This window comes from Rattus norvegicus, chromosome 6 (assembly GCF_036323735.1).
Source record: "Rattus norvegicus strain BN/NHsdMcwi chromosome 6, GRCr8, whole genome shotgun sequence".
Classification (NCBI taxonomy): Eukaryota; Metazoa; Chordata; class Mammalia; order Rodentia; family Muridae; genus Rattus; species Rattus norvegicus.
In genome coordinates, this window is record NC_086024.1 from 142,751,026 (window position 1) to 142,770,681 (window position 19,656).

The 19,656-nt window shown below is 39.7% G+C and overlaps 2 gene segments (V, D, J or C); both read right to left on the reverse strand.

Annotated features, from left to right (window-relative positions):
• Positions 1 to 787: 787 nt before the first annotated feature.
• On the reverse strand, positions 788 to 1,258 carry LOC120103448 (immunoglobulin heavy variable 2-70D-like). The segment is given in 2 exon segments: positions 788 to 1,107; positions 1,192 to 1,258. Coding segments are annotated over 2 exon segments (366 nt in total).
• Positions 1,259 to 11,419: 10,161 nt separating this feature from the next.
• LOC120093169 (Ig heavy chain V region 108A-like) lies at positions 11,420 to 11,936 on the reverse strand. The segment is given in 2 exon segments: positions 11,420 to 11,748; positions 11,832 to 11,936. Coding segments are annotated over 2 exon segments (375 nt in total).
• Positions 11,937 to 19,656: the final 7,720 nt, after the last annotated feature.

Here is a 19,656-nt window from a genome sequence, read left to right on the forward strand (position 1 = left end):
TCTACCAGAGTCAGCCATGACTAACTCAAACTCTAACCACCCTAAACCTAATTTCATAGTCCTTAAATTCCATCAAGGAATAAATTATTAATTCCACAATGCTTTTGCACCTATTGTACCAGCATAAGCCACACACAGGTAACTATTTTAGACGATGGGGTTTATAGCTATATTGATGATTACCTTTCTTATTCAATACTATACAAAGTACCTCCAGTTCTATAAGTACTAATAAGTGGGAGTGAAGCTTCTACTCGGGCACAAGCTCAACTTCTCTGTATTCAGTGAGAAAGATAAGTGTTGTCTTGAACACTATCGTCTTAAAAAGAGTTTGTGGAGAGCAACCAATAGACTTCAGAACAGCCTGAATTATTTGGGAGTATCTATGGATATTCTCTGGTTAAACACTCAATTTGAGAATACTCATCCAGGAATTCCCATCTCCACCATATACAGCTGTTCACTGAAGATGAACATTATGATAGTTTGGAATCTTCTGCTGTGGGATTTTGAAGCCTAGGACTGAAAGGAATCATAGCTGTGAACCACCTGGTATAAGCACAAACATCCTCAGCTTTATAAAACAGAACACAAACAGAATTCTTTGTGAACATCTTAATAGGGACCTATGGTGAAAAACAGGAATAGAAACATCTTAACCTAAGAACAAACAGGAAACCACAGAGGTCAGAAGAAAAGCTGTGGACATACCCTTTTATGATATAATAAGGAGGAACAGAGCTGAGAACCAGTCTGAAATATTGTACAGCTGAAAACTGAGGCTCTATCAGTGTGGTCTCCAAGCACAGTAGTATGTGGCAGTATCTGCAGAGTCCATACTCGTGATCTTGAGGAATGCTTGGTTGTTGGAGGTGTCCTTGGAGACTGTGAGCCGGCTCTTCAGAGATGGATTGTAGTACTTATCATCATCCCAATCAATGGTTGCCAGCCACTCGAGACCCTTCCCTGAAGGCTGACGAATCCAGCTCACACGCATACCATAAGTGCTCAGTGAAAACCCAGAGAAAGTGCAAGTCAGACTGAGGGCCTGGGAGGGCTGCAATATCCCAGGGCCAGACTCTTTCAGAGTAACCTGAGACAGGACATCTGTGGAGAAAGGAAAGGTGAGTAGGTAAGGTTGGAACAGGTGAGAATAGAACAGTTCATCCCTTAGGAAGCCTTGGTACTCACATGCAGGGACAATCAGCAGTAGGAATGAGGAAGTAAGCCTGTCCATGGCTGCACAGTGATTGCCCAGGCCGAGCTTTGGCTTTTCAACCCAAGGTTGGGTGGATCCAGGAGAGATTTGCATTCCCTGACCAGGTGCTGACTCTGATGGTGTACTTAAGTTTAGGACTCAAGATGTATCAGTCTATGATGGGAGATGCAGGAGCCACAAGAGAGTTCATATCTGCTTCTCACAGAGAGTATGTAACACACAAGACCGGGTTCCTCACTATAAACATTTGTCCTCAATGATGTTGGGTTGCAGTAGGATTGATAGAAATGCTAACTCTAACAAAAAGTGTAGTGACTCTGCCCACTCATCTAGGAATCATTTCCCTGTGTTTCTGCATGGAGAACAGATAAGGAGTTCAAAGGGGAGATTTTACTCCTACGTTGTGGACACTCTGTGTCTAGGCCCTGAATGAGTACTATATATTTCCCACATTATTGGTAAAGTTATAGTAGACTTCTTGCCTAGTAAAAGAGTATATACCATCTCAAGCTGGCAATTATAAATACTGTAGTTCCATGAAAGAGGGTGATTTCATTGACTTTACTGATGTGTCAAGTTCCTGCCTCAGATACTTTAAATTGCTATTTATTCCACAATCAGTAGCTTCATCTTTATATTAGCCTGTATTTCTGACAACTTTAAAATTAAGAGCAGAAAACATAGACTCTAAGCATGGAGAAGTTTACTTAATCTCCTAGAAGTGTATGATCTTGAAAGAAGGCACAGTAGGCAGAGGATGCTGAAAGGCACTGCACACAAGGTTAGGGTATTTTTTTCACTGCCTTCAGATATGTTAATATACAATGTACTCTTCTTTGTTCTTATCAGTATTGATGGTTTAGTATTTAAAGAGAATAAAATTTGACTAAGTTTGGTCAACTTTGTGCAGTGGCTTGTTGGCATGAATGTGACTTAATTTATGGAAAAAGCTTGAGTAGATGACTGATTCCATTAAAGAAATCGACACCAAAGCAATCAAGTTCCTTTTATGAATAAAACAGCTTCATATTTTCAAATGTTTGAGAAGTAAAAATATCAAGGTATTTCCAAACCATAAAATAAGACCTTAGCACAAATTTGTATCAATACAAGAAAGGGAAAACAATGCCACAATGCTGAGTGCCATCTGCAGCCCTGAACCTTCAGGGTAGAATGAGCAATAAGACCTGCACTAATGTTTATATTCTTTTTCTAGGGGGTGGTCAATGTTAAAATGACTCTTTATATATTCAAAGATCATCGTATACCTCCTCATCAGGCAGGAGAGGGGGTCTACAAGAAGGCAAAGACCCTGGAATAGATAACACAAAGGCTAAGTTCTCAGGTTTGGATGATGGGACCAGAGGGCCAGAGATAAAAAGATTGCTGGTTCCTGAATATTGAAAAGTGAGACAACAGACTCTTCAGAAGAAGAGTATGTCATTCTAACCAGGACACAAGTGTTGCATTTCAGATGCTTTGCCCATAGAGGGCATGAAAGCATAGTGTTGTCTTAAGTCTGTGATATGAACTGCTATGGATGAAGATATTTTTCATGAAAATTTCAGATATATTCAAAGTAATACTGGGTTCAAGTCCATAAATGTACAGAGATGTGAACAACATGTTACAAAAATTAAAATACATAAAGATAATCGAGTAGTATTCCATACAAATTAATATATAAAGAATCCTGCCACATAGGGCTCAAGAATTAGAATATATTACTCTAAATATGAATCACATTAACTCATCCACATTAGATTATTTCACTGATAAACTTTGCAGTGGTCAAAATCCTTGGACTCAGGGATTCTCAGCTATAGAGCCTATGTCCAACTCAACTATTGTGTTTATGCATTTCTACTCAGTACAATAAGCATTGTTGAGACTCTATGTTAATCACAAGGACATATGAGGAGAAAAGCACTGCAGACTGAACATGTATTACCTAAGGTAGAACTACTAATCCATCCTTCAGAAACTCTCAACAACTTGGATTGAAAGTGACCAAACTATCATGCAATTCATTTGGGAAGGGCATGTTATATGTTGATGGTATGAGTAACAGGATTCCAGATATGCACAGAGTAGAGCAGGAATCAGACATTCCTTAAGATGATGTGTAAAGTTTGCTACCACAGTCAGGATTTAAGCTCATGAAGTGCAATTGGCATCCAGCCAGGGGGTAGGTTAATTCGAGGATAATGGGGAGGGGAACACCCATATAGAAGGGGAGAAGAAGTTAGTGGGCTGATGGACAGGAAACCGGTAAAGGGATTAACATTTGAAATGTAAATAAAAAGAAAAAAAGAACTAAATGGGCTTGCAACTCTATAAGAACAAAAATGCCAACCAACCAGAGCTTCTAGAGACTAAACCACTACGGAAAGACCATACTGACCCACGGCTCCAACTACATATGTAGCAGAGAATAGGCTTGTTGGGGCACCAGTGGAAGGGGAAGCCCTTGGTCCTACCAAGGTTGGACACCCAGTACAGGGGAATGTCGGGGGGGCCCGTAACGATGGTGGATGGTGGTGGGGGGAACACCCAGATGGGGGGGGGAGAGGAGCTTATGGATAGGAAGCCAGGAAAAGGAATAACATTTGAAATGTATATAAAGAAATATATCTAATAATTTTTTTCAAAAAGAAAAAGGAGGAAATGTAAATTCCCATGGATTTGTATCTGAACATATTGAAATAACATACCCCGATTCATGAATACAAATAATTTTGTATTTAAACTGAATAAAAAAAAAGTTATTGGAAATGAAAAGAAAATAAAAATATAAGAAGGGCCTGACTATAAAATACACCGAGCTTTTCCCTCTCTCCTTCACCTGAGCTGAGGGCATCACATGGCAGCAGGGTCAGGTCTCCCACACTTTCCCAGTAGAGCAGCATGGGCTTAACACTGTGGCTGGAACATCCATGACTGTATTCCCAAGTCACAATCAATCTTATTTTCCAACTGAGAAAGTCCCTTCTGCCAGTCAAAAGAAGTTACAAGACAGATTTACAGTTGCAGCTGACAATGAAGATGATGGCGCATGTTTGAAATTTTTTATCATTTCATTTGTACATGTAATTGTTTTTGTCCTTCCAATAAGGTTAATGTGTAATTAATAAAACATATGCTCAATTACTTAATAAAGAACTTTTACTGTCCTAAATTTGTAGTTTTCTGACAGTAGCTACAACACATGTATCGTTTGGTCTCTGAAGTTGTGTGATGTTAAAAAAGGAAGCGGCAAAGTCTCCTAGAACTTCCCCACTCTCCAGATGTTTCTCTGCACCTGTTACTGTTTCACTCCTGGTGAAAGTTGGATCTGTACCACCCCCTTCTGGTCCTGAGCATCCTCAAAGGGAGATGTTTCTGAACACACAAGGAACCTGCTCACTGTGTCTCCTGCACAGTAACACAAGGAAGTGTCTTAGTGGCCTGGAGCTCTGCTTCAGAGTCAACTCGTTCATGAATGGGTCAACTGACATTCTGATGGATTCTTCAGGGACAGCTCCACACCTTATACAGAACTTAGTCTATTTTCTTTAAGGGCATGTAGGTTCTTCATGAAGGTGAACAACCACAAGGAGGCTCTCACCTGTGACAGTCATGAGCCATTGTCACACAGTGCAGAGGTCCAGCCTAAGCAAGGGGAGGGTCTGGAAGCAAGGCAGTAATGGGAGTGGCACTAAGATAATAATGACTCAGGGTCAGTAGTGGATGCAAGCTGTCATTTCAAGTGCTCTCTGTTTATCCAAGGATTCTCTTCATTCTTCCTTCCTCTACTTTCATGCCTTTGCCTTCCCCCAATTTCTCGTTCTTTTTCCTTCTCTTCTTTCATTCTTTCTTTCTCCCAACCAGAGAGCCTGAATGCAGTCTTTTATCTAGTAAAGTTACATCTTTAAGGTTTTGATCATTATTAATAGTTACCTAAAATCCTTAAATTTACGTATGTCCTATAAATTCCAGATTGTTGGGGGGGACGGCAGTAATGGGAGGAGGATGCAGTGGGGAACACCCCTTGAGAAGGGGAGGAGGAGGGTTTAGGGGGATGTTGGCCTGGAAACCAGGAAAGGGCATAACAATCGAAATGTAAATAAGAAATACTCAATTTAATAAAGATGAAAAAAAGAAAGATAACACACACTACTAAGGTTGAAATGAATTTTTAAGTTTTTAATTTTATGCATGTAAAACAGCCAGTTCTCTCTAATATTTCTCAAGGCATTGTCATAGTCAATCCTACAAGTGACTAGGAGAACAAACTACTAATTTTTGTATTCTTTTACATTAACTTTTAATTCTCTAATCTTTATTTTCTTATCCTAGCAATTCCATAGCCTAAAGTACTCTCCTTCACATACTAATTATATATATATATATATACATATATATATATGCAAGTATTCCTTCTATAATAGAAATCCATTATTTGCTTGTATTTTATAGATTCCTATTTTTTATCCATGCTTTTTCTCCTTGAGACCACTTTAACTTTCTATCCTTGATGTCCCCAAGTTTATTGTGGCTCAATAATGCAGTAGGCATTCGAACAGACAGTACATGTATCTCCTCATGATTCCAAATTCAAGGATAAGTCTGGAAATAAACCATTTCTACAGAGAACCATGTAGGTTTTTTGACCTTAGTGACAGTGGTGTCTATATCATTCCCCATGGCCCTAAAGAACAAAGACAAGACCTGTTCCTTGCTGTCCATAGCCTCATGACCACCTCCATTCCTCAACTCTGAGAAGGACATCTGTTTCATTTATCATGGAGTGATTTGTTCTGAGGAATTGGGGGAAGTATATTCCCCAGAAAGAGAGATTGTAAGTAAATTAGTAGAGAGAGTAGATCGATTTCAGGTCAACAGTGTGATAAGCACACGAGGTGATTATGTGGATCAATGGGATGGTGATGCTCCAGGGGCAGAAACTGGGTCAGAACTGCCCTACTCAACCATGCCAGACCTTCATGTCTCTCCTCATGGATCAACACAGATAACCCACAGGGCTTCTAAGATTACATGATGTTTGTTTACATTCTACTCATAGAGACCAGCACTAACTATATAGAGTTGAAAGCATGGTGCCCAGGTTGTGAGATGGTTGCGTATGATCCTAGGTTAAACTGGATGGAAACAGGGAACCATGGAAACAAAAGTGGTCAGAGCACAGGCCAAGTACTCTAGAAGGTGCATTAAGAAAAATTGCACACAACATTGTTTATTTATTTTCCTGTTTCCAGAGTCTGTAAATTTATGCATATTTGTTTTGCTCATCAGTGTTATTGTTAGTTCTTTGAATATTAAGACTCTAAATACTTTCTGAGAGATTTTACCTCTTTCCATAATTTTGAATTCCCTCAGACAGGAACTGGCATGTTTGTATTGTGTCAGGTAATGGTTCTGTTGTAGTTTTTATATTATTTCCTTGTACTTTATACATCTCTTGAAGTGCACTTGTTTTTGCATTTTCTTCAGATCTTTTTTGTGATGTTTTGGTTTCTATGTCTCTTCTTAGAGAAACATCTGCATGAAGTTCAGCTGCAAGAACTGGTGAAAATGGTGTTGAGTGTCAAAAAGAATTGCTGAACTTATTTTGGTTATATATACAAATGACTAAGGTTGGGGCTATACACATAGCATGAGGTAAGTAGGTGTTGTTAAATTTGGTCGTCCATGAACACTATGAGCCTGCTGGAATCAGAATAGCAAACTTCATACCACCTGCAGTTCTTCTATTATCAGGAGTCTGTGATTAGGGATACAAGGCCCAAAGGTGTCTAGGATTACAGAAATATAGACACCAGTTTCTGCAGTGACATTTTGCACTTCAGATATCAGAATTCCACACCTGTATTGGCATCAAATACCACTAGAAACAAAGCACCTTTCGCTCAGTGTACCCTGGCCACACTGGAGACAACATTTGGGCCTTGAACTGATCAGGCTAGAAACCTGATCACAAGATAATGCCCTGTCTCTCAGAAGCCAGATGTCTCATAAAGATTGAAACTTCCATAATATTGTTTCAGATTAGTACACATGAGCCTGTGATTACCCCTCAATAACTCTCACCAGATCTAATCCAAGAACTCAATGCCTTATGTAAAGTAATTTTATTCATCCTCTGTAAGGGTTATCTTCACATGTTCCTTGCTCTTTCCTGAGAACACATTATACATGATAACTAGTCTTCTTGTGGGATTATTTTTAATTTACATAAATAGCATAAATATTGCTGAGGGCTGCCCCAGTCTTTGGAGGTTTGGAGCTGAGGAGAAACAGCTGATGATCTCTGGCCTTGTAACAATCTCTAACTGTACTGGGGACTAGATGCTGATGGCTTCTGGAGTCTTAACACCCTCTTGCTTATTCTGTGCCTGAAAACCACTGGCTTCTCTTCTCTTTAACTCTCTGTGCTCTGTTAAACACCAGGAACTTAACTCTTTATTGCTGCACTGTGTTTCAGTAAGCACTGACAACTTAACTCTTTATGCTTAAATAAGCACTGGGGGAATCTTTGCTTAAATAAGCACTGGGAAACTTAAAATTTTGTTAGAGATATATGTTTAAATGAATGCTTAAAAATAACTCTTTTTTTAAATTTACTTATTTTTACACACCATATTTTATTCCCTGCCTGAATGCCCCCCCCCCCCGCTGACTGCTGCACATCCCATATCTCTTCCCCCACCGCCCATTCTCCACAAGGATGTGCCCACCCCACACTAAGCTGGGACAAGAAAGCTGCCTTTATCCAGACACTCATCTGTCTGATGACTCCCTGAGACATAGATGGCAGCTAAGACCTACAGACTTGGAACCTTTCAGCTATAGATGAACTCTCTTGCCAAAGGCAAGTGGCTACTGAACTTGGGGAAGGTTACATAATAGTAAGGAAAACATGATGTCTAGCTAGATTAATCTAGTGTTTCTTAAAACCAAAGTTAATACCCTCAAACCATAAGAACCATGCAACAATTACTTGGTTCAATCATCCTTTGTCCTCCTAACCCCATCCTCATCCCTTGTTACCACTCTAGCTTAATTGCCCTACCCCTCCTGCCTATTTAGTGTTTTTTTTGATACTTCAGTCCCACCCAAACTTTTCATGACAAATGACACCGCTCCTTTTAAAAAAGTAAAGGGGGCAATTGTGTGGCAGCAGGCAGTGAAAAGTACCCTAATTCCTGATCTAGAGAGGTTGATTCCTGAAAGACACTAAATTGGACAGCAGGTGCATTCCCAGTACCTCAGAATACCAGGGTCTGATGTACCCGTGCCCTCGCAAAGACCACTATTGAGAGGTTTTAGACAGACCAGTCATGTAGGGCAATACCTCAAGACCCTCCTCCACAGGTGAGAATGTGAACACAGGTTACATAGGCCCACAACAGATCAGTCACGCAGGACAACACCCCAAAGCCCTCCTCTACAAGTCAGGATTTGGCCACAGGTTACATAGGCTCAAGACAACACCTTAGGCACCTCCTCCACAGGCGAAGTTGTGACTACAGGTCTTGTAGGCTCTAACAGATCAGTCATAGAAAGAGAACCATGCCTCCAAATATGTATATGAGGTCTTCCCAAGCTCTCAGGCTAAACAAATAGGAAGTACCTGCTGTCAGACACTGACCCATCCAAAAACCTGTATTTAATATCCTGTTCAGAATAAAGGTGTGCAGGAACTATTCCACCATCTGAGAGCTTCTGTCACAAAAGCTGTAACACTGCCATTTGGCAAAGACATTCACTTCAGAAAGAAATCTGCTGTCCAAGAAATGATCCTCTCCCCAAGCTTTGCTGCACCCCTTGCCAGCTAGTCAGTCCCCTGCTGGCTCAGCCCCAGCAACCAAAGCAGCAGGCATCAGCTAAAGGGAGCAGAGCCTACTACTGGGGCAGTAGAAGCTGTTCCCCCTCCCTGCCCGAGGTCTCTCCCCTTGCCCTAACCCATGCACCCAATCATGTGAAAGATCTCAGTGGGAGAGCCCCAGGTGCCAGAGCCCTACACACCTGTTCCTCAAGTTCTGCCCAGCTAATTTATTCAGATGTCTTTCTTTCACTGACACATGCCACAAGTAATTGTCATTAGTAATGGTGACAGTGACATGAAGATTGAAGAGGGCATGAGGGCCTGGTGCTCACAGAGAAGCAAAGTTTTATGGGTTTACCTCATCTGGATTTGTGGTTCAATTCCATTTATCAACCTTTCTTATTTTTATTTTACTCCAATCTCTCTCTGTTTTCATTACAAGAATTTTAGTCACATAGGGGTGGTTCTTCAAGGAAGGAGAAAAAAAATCAAATATCTGCTCCATTCAGAAAGCTGAGAATAGAGTTTCTTAACAAACTGGTGACTTTTTTTTTGCTATTTGTGGAAACAGAATTTATTCTAATTACCCAGAATGATTATCCCAGATTCTTCCATCATTAGACTATTACCCATCCTAAGGGAGGTGTCATATATACTTTATGGCCTGCTGAGATGCATGCTATTGATCAGAGACCACACTAGGCTGCAGGCTGTAGCAATAGAACTACACGCATAGTCATAAGAATTTCATAAAAAGTTTCTATAGGACCACACCTTATCCTTTACTGTTCAACTGGATTTCGAATGATTATGCAAATTGGTGTTGCCTGGAGACACTTTTTCAAATATTCTTATTATGTTGAAATATACCTACAATGAACAGTTTGTGCTCAGATCCCTCAAAGTCCAATCCAGGTTGATAAGGACTCAGCACCACATCCTCATTCTTATCTTCACATAGTTTGTTTCCTTCTATGACCCCTGCAGGGATGACCTCAAGAAATAAAAGCTTTCATAGGAGAAATTATTCTGTGCTCTTAGAGATTAATAATAGAAAACTTCAAACTTAAAATACATACAAACTCACTGACACACACACACACACACACACACACACACAAACAGAGGGGGGAGGAGGGATGGAGGGAAGTAGGGGACAGGAAGGCTGAGTGACACTAAAACCCAAATATTTTACTTACATATTTCTTTATACCTAAATATTATTGTTTTTACATGTGCTTCAGTCCTTTCAGTCCTGCCTTTTCAGTCTGGTTTAAAGATTTAAACAAAGACATGAGACTTTGAGCATATGGGAAATTTACACAGCAGATAACTATCAGAAAGTTCTCTTTATTAATACTTTAAAATTCTTTTTCTTACAACTTATTGAAAATACATTGCTTTGTGCAATATGTTCCTATTACTGGTTTCCATTCCCCAACACCTTCTAAATCTTCTCCCAGCTCTACTCTGTTCGTAAAATTAGAAAACATACAGAATCAAAATGTGATAAAAATGCAAACAAATGGAAATAGGACAAAACAAACAGAAGAAAAAATTACCAAAATAAAGCACAGCAAACCTATGTGGATAGAGACACACACAAGTTCACTAATACTGCATAGAACAAAGCTGGGCAGTGAGTATGCAATGGACTCTGAGAGTGGATGCTGGATCTGTATAGGTCCATGCTCTATAGAGGAGAGTGACTGCAGGGATGACTCCTGAGACTGGGAATGAGGTGAATATGAGATCAAACATTTATGTATAATCAAGAACCTCCCTCAGTCAACAGATACATACATTGTGTTGATAAAGTAGTTCAATGAAAAGTGATTTAATGATATTTTGAGCAATGTACAGGAATTAAATTTGCATGTCTGTGAATTCTGCTAAATATTCCTCACATCTAAGAGACTGGAATTTCCGCTGGCACACACAGCAAGAGATAACAACACACCTGAGATCATTGAGACTATGAAAGAGTGTTTGCTTGCCTATGTTAGATTATATAGGTCAAATTTTTATTATACATTATTTTTAACAATTACAAATTCTGGTTGCTTAGGATCCAGTGATATTTTTAAAATGTATCACCACACTTTTCACTTTTTATTGTTTTATTGAGTAGGGAACATACCAATAGAAGTGGTAACTGGTGAAGTGATTCACAAGGTATGATGAATTGTAGGGTTATCCAAGCAGCATTATAAAGATGATTCATTATAAAGATGACAAGGGCACTATACGACTATGAGGAGGAGACAATAAATGGACATTCAACATTACTATTCCTGAGCATGTCTAAAGATTAGTCTTTTATCTCATCCCAGTCTCATGGAAGCTTGCTGCTCCTTCAGTTTTTGACACACTCAGGATGTGGTTAGAACACTGTGTCTTGCACAGTAATAGACCGCAGAGTCCTCAGATGTCAATCTGCTGAGTTCCATGTTGGCTGTGTTGGAGGATTTGTCTGCAGTCAGTGTCGCCTTGCCCTTAAACTTCTGATTATATTCAGTAGTATCAATTATAGGAATAATAGCTCCAATCCATTCCAGGCCCTGTCCAGGCCTCTGCTTTACCCAGTGCATAGAATAGCTGGTGAAAGTGTACCCAGAAGCCTTACAGGATATCTTCACTGAAGCCCCAGGCCTCACCAACTCATCTCCAGACTGTTGCAGCTTTACCTCAGAGTGGACACCTGTTCAGAGAAAGGCAGAGTGGAAATCATTGTCACCCCAGACCCTGTCTCTTCTTGAAATTTGGAAATGCTGAGCCCCTTACCAGCAGTTATGGACAGGAGAAAGGGAAAGACCCAGCTCCATTCCATGGTTAGAGTCAGGGTATTCAGGGATTGTGGAGAGGACACTGATCACAGGTTGTTTTTAGTGTGTGTCTTCCCTGTATTTACTGCTGTAGACTCAGGTAATTTGCATATTAATTAGCAGGAGGTATTTTACATAATAACCTAGTCCAGCTGGAGAAGAATGGGAGGAGAGGGAGTTAAAAGGCACATGGGTCAGGCCACAGGATGCTCAGGTACAAGTCCTAATCCTCTCTGAGTAAATGCATCCCATACATTTCCACTCTGAGCAGATGATCTAGGGTCTAAACTCTCCAAAGATTTTTGCCATGAATCTGTTGCTTCACTGTGGCAAAATATCATCAGATTGCTCTATAGATGGTTTTGTGATGATGATGAAAATGATAGAAAACTCTGAAAATGGCTATATTTTTAGAATTTATTGCCTTCTTTCAGATATATGGAATTAATATTTACCTTTCCTATAGGTTATATGTTTCAAAACTCACTGCAATGACTGAAAGTAAATGTACTATGCATATACACGTAGAGTCATCACTAGTAAATATTGAATCTCTAGAAATAGTATGCCACAAAAGTGAATTTATTTTCCCATCAGTTATCAAATGTCAAAAGATATTCAGCTTAGTGTGTACCCTCAAGGTTTCCTTCACATCCATGTTGTAATGTTTTGGTTTTTTTAATATGTTATATTACTTTGTGATGAGAAGAGGGTATACATGCACCAAAGTGGATTTACTAACCTGAGGGGACTAATTTGCCAAATCATTCCCAAGAGATTTACCTGATATTGGCAAGCTTACCAGAAGGTATCTTTACTTGCTCAGCCATGTCAAGATCTACAATGTGGTAATTTTCACTGGTGTGATTTGTGTGTGTGTGTGTGTGTGTGTGTGTGTGTGTGTGTGTGTGTGTGTGTGTGTGTTGTGCTGGTAAATATACCACCTGAGAGTTTGCTTTTCAGTAATAGTCCACTCCCTAAACATAGAATTTCATGGTAGAGTTTCTGTGAAGTGTTTCACAAAGAATCTAGATGGTATTCTAGCATGGAGACAACTCATGTCAATCACAGCAGGCCAGTCAGTTAATATACTTAAGAACGGAAACCACAGTGGAGACATTGTCCCCTCCACACCCTCCTCATCTTTCTAAAGGGATTATTGGCCTCATTGCTCCCCCTGCTGTTCATGAAAACCCACACAGGTAGGTTTGTCATGATTTACATGGAAGTTGCAGTCTGGCTTCAGAAATAATTTATCCCTGTATCTTCAGTGTTCATGAAACTCAGTTGAAGGGAGAAATGGATCCAGATTACATAGGGATAATGACATATACATCAGAGAGTTTACATTGTACCAGTATTACTATAGTATCATTCCCAAAGCCAGGTTCCTCCTTGGTATCATTTGGATCCAGTTCTTGCAGTTTCCATTTCTAAAAAGGTAATGACAGGAGATAACAGCTTCTTTTCTGTCCTTATTAGACTACACCTGGAGCAGAAAGCCTGTGTCCAGAGTGTAAATCAGTCACCCTGCATTGTATAATAGACTAAGTAAAATGACTTACACAATAACTGTACACAGGACTGAATATGTTGGCATAAAGAACTGAAATGCTACAGCAGCTCAGGACCTGGTTGACTCTTAAGAGCTGAAAACATTTTTAACATAGTGCTGTAATAAGCCTGTATTAACAAGAGTGGATATTTAGTGAACATTTGGACTAGAGAAAATTAAAATGACCAAGACAAAGATCTGAATCCTAGAGATTTACAATGAGAGTAACTCTATAGTTACAGGGGTTCTCAGAGACTGAGCACCAACGAAAGAGCACACATGGGCATGACCTGGGCCCCTAGCACATATATAGAACATGTACAGTTCAGTCTTCTTCTGTGTCCCCCAACAACTGGAGTGGGGGCTATGCCTAAAGCTGTTGCCTATCTGTAGAATGTATTCCCAAGACTAGACTGCCTTGTGTGGCCTCAGTAGGAGAGGATCCCCAAAAACCTACAGAGAGTAGATGCCATACGGTTTGGGGATATCCAATATGGCATCACCCTCTCAGAGGAGAAGAGAGCAGAACAGAAGGAGGGACTGTTTGAGGGAAACCAGGAGGGAGGGGCAACAAATAAGGATATAAAATGAAAGAATGAATTTATGGATAGAAATATAAATAAATAAATAAATAAATAAATAAATAAATAAATAGCACTCCTTAGGATCTCCCATTATAACATGGCCAATTAAAAATAAACCCCTCATCAGAAAGTAGGTTATTCCATTTTACTTTTATAAAAAGGCATTTTCCTGTGTGCTGCATCAGTTTCCTCCCTATCCAAAGAAAGTCCTTCCTTTGCTACTTAAAAACAAATCCTCCTCCTCCCTTGTTCCCTTCCCCTTCTCCCTCATTCTTTATCTCCTGACTTTTCTTCTTATTGCCTGTCCTTTGTCCGTCTGTGGCAAACAAGACATTTTGTGTTGAAAACTGGGGCATGGGATGTCCTGGGACTCTACAGTCATTCCATTACCACCACCAGTGTTGTCCTGCAGCTCTTAGAGCAAATTTCTGAAAATATTGACATGGTGAGAATTTCAGGTGTATGTGGTTGCTGTAAGTTCAAAAACCATCATATCAGGAAGAATGACATTCATGACCTTTCTCAAAGACACATGAATACAGGTGCTATAACTGTCTCAAAAAACTGAAATACAGATAATTTCTCTCCATCATCAATAGCAACTCTGCTCTAATCAGCTCTGGGGTTATGTTGGGAAGATTCCTGAATGATGTCCACTCCTGCACCAGGGATCAGGATGCTCTCACACTTCTTCAGTATCAAAGCCACTGGGTCTGCCTGCCATAAGATTCAGTAGGGTGAGGATCAAGAAGGGGGAAACCTGTTCTTGAATCTCAAGGACATAAGTTACCTTATCAGGTACTTTGAAAACATGCCTCACAGTGCAGTATGAGTTCTTGATTTGTTCTAGAACACATGGCACAAACATCAGTACAGCAAAGATTTGTAGATATAGTGTCTGCTGTGACAGTACTCATGTGAAATTCTATAAAAAAATTACTTAGGAAACTTAAGATGAACAAGATAATGTCACCTTACCATCAGCCCCTTGTTGAGTGTTCTGGATTTGGTGTTGATCATTCAGCAATGGGACCTGGAAATTAAGGGCTATGCTTCACTGTCAGAGCTGCAGGATCAGGTCATGAATGATTTTGAAAAGCAAATTGATAAATTGCATGTCCTGCTCCTGTATGGTGGGCTCCTTGTTGGAAGCCTAAGAGATATGTATGCGTAGACAAGATAAAAGGAAAAAAAACAAGAAAATAGGAAAGAATTATACCACTCTCACTACTTATACTTATCATACATTTACAATAGTGTGATTTTCTTACTCTATACTTTCCTTTTTAATTAAGAATAAACTCTTTGCTCATAAAATACATACTTATATTTGCCATACTTTTACTCCTTTCTCTTCCCTCCCACCTCTTCTCCTATCTGGCTCCACATACTTCCTGTCTTTTAAAGAATGAAGTTCTGAAAGGTAAAATAAAACTGAGAAAATGAAATAGAATTAACTAAAAGTAAACACTGAAGTTGGACAAGGTAAATAAACAAAAGGAAAAGTTTCCCAAGGAGGAAGCACAACATTTAGAGGCCCACATGTTCAAAAACTCAGGAGATCCAGAAAATTACTAAACTGGAAATTATAACATTTATAGAAAGGACTCTTACTAAAACAAATACATGAAAAAAATTTCCTGAAACAGACACAAGTGAAAGAATGATTTGATATAGCAAACATATGAAAGGATCTTTAGAGAAGGGATACAAATATGACCACACATACATTGGGAGGCAAGCACTGAGCCTTGTTTGGTTTGCTCCACATCATTATTCTTTTAACAACAGGCATGTGTTGGTTTTTCTACCATAGCTTTGTTGAGCTCAATTGTAGTAATGATGACATGGAGAGAAATTACCCTGAAGAACTTCTGAGATTCCTGCAACTGCTTACTGCTTCAGCAGCCTCAGGCAAGCTGTGGTTTCTTCTGGTTTCTTCATGTTTGAACTATAAGTGCCTGGGGTCTGTCTCCATACAGGACTGGTTTGCAACTGCTCAGTTGTGTTTGGTGTTTGCAGTAGGACTCCACTGCTGACAAAGATCAAGCCACGCCCTTAGGAACTATTACTGAACAGGCTCACTTCTCCCATTTCCAATTAAATCTTCTCTACCATTTTGTTTACATGTTACCAGGAAGTGTGATATCATTTGAGATGAAAAAATGGAGTGAATAATAAAAATAAAGAAATTTTTAAAAAGAAAATATCTGAGCAGTGAAACAATTACTGGTATCCATAGATTCTTATCTAATTTTTGTCAGTTCAGGAAAAGAGAAATGATAAGAGATGGGTCAATACGACGACAGCCAACTGACCAGAAATGACTGGAAACTGCACTAAGAATGAGCATAAGCACACCAGAAATAAACGAGCATGTTTTCTCTTACCATGATGTTCTAGTTTTGAAAAAGTAAGAAGTACACATGACTTGGGGCCTTTAGCCAGGTAGTTTAATTTAAATTACCTTTGTTCTTTAAAAATCCTTAAAGAATATAATCTAAATACAATTTTCCTCTCCCCAACTCCTCCTAGATCTTCATTCCTTTGCTGCAAAGCCAAAATTATATCTTTCTGATCTCTCTTTAACCAAACACAAACAAAAACTTAAAACAAGTATCACTCTCTATCTCCCGTTCTTCCTATTCATCCTATCTCTCTTTTCACACACACTCACACACACACACACACACAAACACAGACACACACACACACACACACACACACACACACACATGCAAGCTCAAAAAAACCCCACAAAACCTGAAACCAAATGCACTTAAAAAGACTAATAAGTCAAAAAAGAAAGAAAGAAAGAAAGAAAGAAAGAAAGAAAGAAAGAAAGAAAGGAAGGAAGGAAGGAAGGAAGGAAGGGAGAGAGAGAGAGAGAGAGAGAGAGAGAGAGAGAGAAAGGAAGAAAGAAAGAAAGAAATGGCCCACAACTCCCTGCACCCAAACCCCATGGAAGAGAGAGCTCACCGCCCCGACAGGTGGGTGCTCCTGAGACTGCAGAGCTAGAGAGACCTCCAATACTGCCCACACCTGTCCATATCCCTGGCACAAGAAGAAACTGTATAGGGCCTCTGGGAACCAGAAGACAGGGGCACTGGACCAGCAGGTTCCCCAAGGTTCAGTCACCGCCTGGACCTAAAGGGACCAATCAATAGCTCTCTCCACCCAAATCTCGTGGGAGGGAGAGCTAAACATGCAGAGAGGCAGACATGCCTGGGAGGCCAGAAGAGACTACACTCTGCCCACATTTCTGACTCCAGAACAAACACCTAATGCCATCTGTGACCCTGATGCACAGGGGCTCTGGGAAAAGGCAGCACAGGCCCTCCTGGTTGCCGCCCTCACAGAGAGCTCAAAAGCAGCCCCCCACAAGCAACTTGAGCTGGGGGACCACAGGTAAGACCAACTTTTCTGCTCCAAGCGACCTCCATGGTGGACTCAGGCCACAGTCCCACAGGAAGAGCTGAAGACCAGTAGGCAGGAAGGACTACATGCCTGAAAGCAGAAGACTCTGAAAGAAAACAGGAGAACAGGTCTACTGCACTCCTGACACACAGAAAGGTCTAGCCACTTTCAGAAATAGCAGAACAAGGTAACACCAGAGACAACCTGATGGCGAGAGGTAAGCACAGGAACCCAAGCAACAGAAACCAAGATTACATGGCATCATCAGAGACCAATTATCCCACCAAAGCAAACATTAAATGTCCAAACACACCAGAAAAGCAAGATATAGATTTGAAAATCACATTTGATCATGATGCTGGAGGACTTCAAGAAAGACATGAAGCACTCACTTAGAGAAATGCAGGAAAACATAAATAAACAAGTAGAAGCCTATAGAGAGGAATCACAAAAATCCCTGAAAGAATATCAGGAAAACACAATAAAACAGGTGAAGGAATTAAAAATGGAAATAGGGGCAATGAAGAAAGCAAAAGGGAAACAATCCTGGATATAGAAAACCAAAAGAAGAGACAAGGAGCCGTAGATACAAGCTTCACCAACAGTATACAAGAGATAGAAGAGAGAATCTCAGGAGCATAAGATTCCATAGAAATCATCGACTCAACAGTCAAAGATAATGTAAAGCAGAAAAAGCTACTGGTTCAAAACATACAGGAAATCCAGGACTCAATGAGAAGATCAAACCTAAGGATAATAGGTATAAAAGAGAGTGAAGACTCCCAACTCAAAGGACCAGTAAATAACTTCAACAAAATCATAGAAGAGAACTTCCCTAACCTAAAGAAAGAGATGCCCATAAACATACAAGAAGCCAAATAGATTGGACTAGAAAAGAACCTCCTCCCGTCACATAAGAGTCAAAACACCAAATGCACAAAATAAAGAAAGAATATTAAAAGCAGTAAGGGAAAAAGGTCAAGCAACATATAAAGGCAGACCTATCAGAATCACACCAGACTTCTCACCAGAGACTATAAAAGCCAGAAGATCCTGAACAGATGTCATACAGACCCTAAGAGAACACAAATGCCAGCCCAGGTTACTGTATCCTGCAAAACTCTCAGTGAACAAAGGTGGAAAAACCAAGATATTCAATGACAAAACCAAATTTACACAATATCTTTCTACAAATCCAGCCCTACAAAGGACAATAAATGGTAAAGCCCAACACAAGGAGGCAAGCTAATCCCTAGAAAAAGCAAGAAATTAATCACCTTGGTAACAAAATAAAGAGAACAAACATCAACTCACATTAAAATATGAATATAACAGGAATCAATAATCACTATTCCTTAATATCTCTCCATATCAATAGTCTCAACTCTCCAATAAAAAGACATAGATAATCAAAACTGGATATGCAACGAGGAAACTGCATTCTACTGCCTACAGGGAAAACACCTCAGAGACAAAGAAAGGCATAACCTCAGAGTGAAAGGCTGGAAAACAGATTTCCAAGCAAATGGTCTGAAGAAGCAAGCTGGAGTAGCCATTGAAATATCGAATAAAATCTATTCTCAACTAAAAGTCATCAAAAAAGATAAGGAAGGACACTTCATATTCATCAAAGGAAAAATCCACCAAGATGAACTCTCAATCATAAATAACTATGCTCCAAAATCAATGGCACCTACATACATAAGAGAAACCTTACTAAAGCTCGCAGCACACATTGCACATCACACAATAATAGTAGGAAATTTCAACACCCCACTCTCATCAATGGACAGGTCATGGAAACAGATATTAAACAGAGAAATAGACAGACTAAGAGAAGTCATAATCCAAATGGACTTAAGAGATATTTATAGAACATTCTACCCTAAAGCAAAAGGATATACATTCTTCTCAGCACCTCATCGTACTTTCTCCAAAATTGACCATATAATTAGTCATAAAACAGGCCTCAACAGATACAGAAAGTTAGAAATAACCCCATGCATCCTATCAGACCACCAAGGGCTAAAGCTGGTCTTCAATAACGATAAGGGAAGAACGCCCACATATACATGGAAGTTGAACAATGCTCTACTCAACGATAACCTGGACAAGAAGAATAAAGAAAGAAATTAAAGACTTCTTAGAATTTAATGAAAATGAAGGTACAACATACCCAAACTTATGGGATACAATGAAAGCTGTGCTAAGAGGAAAACTCACAGATC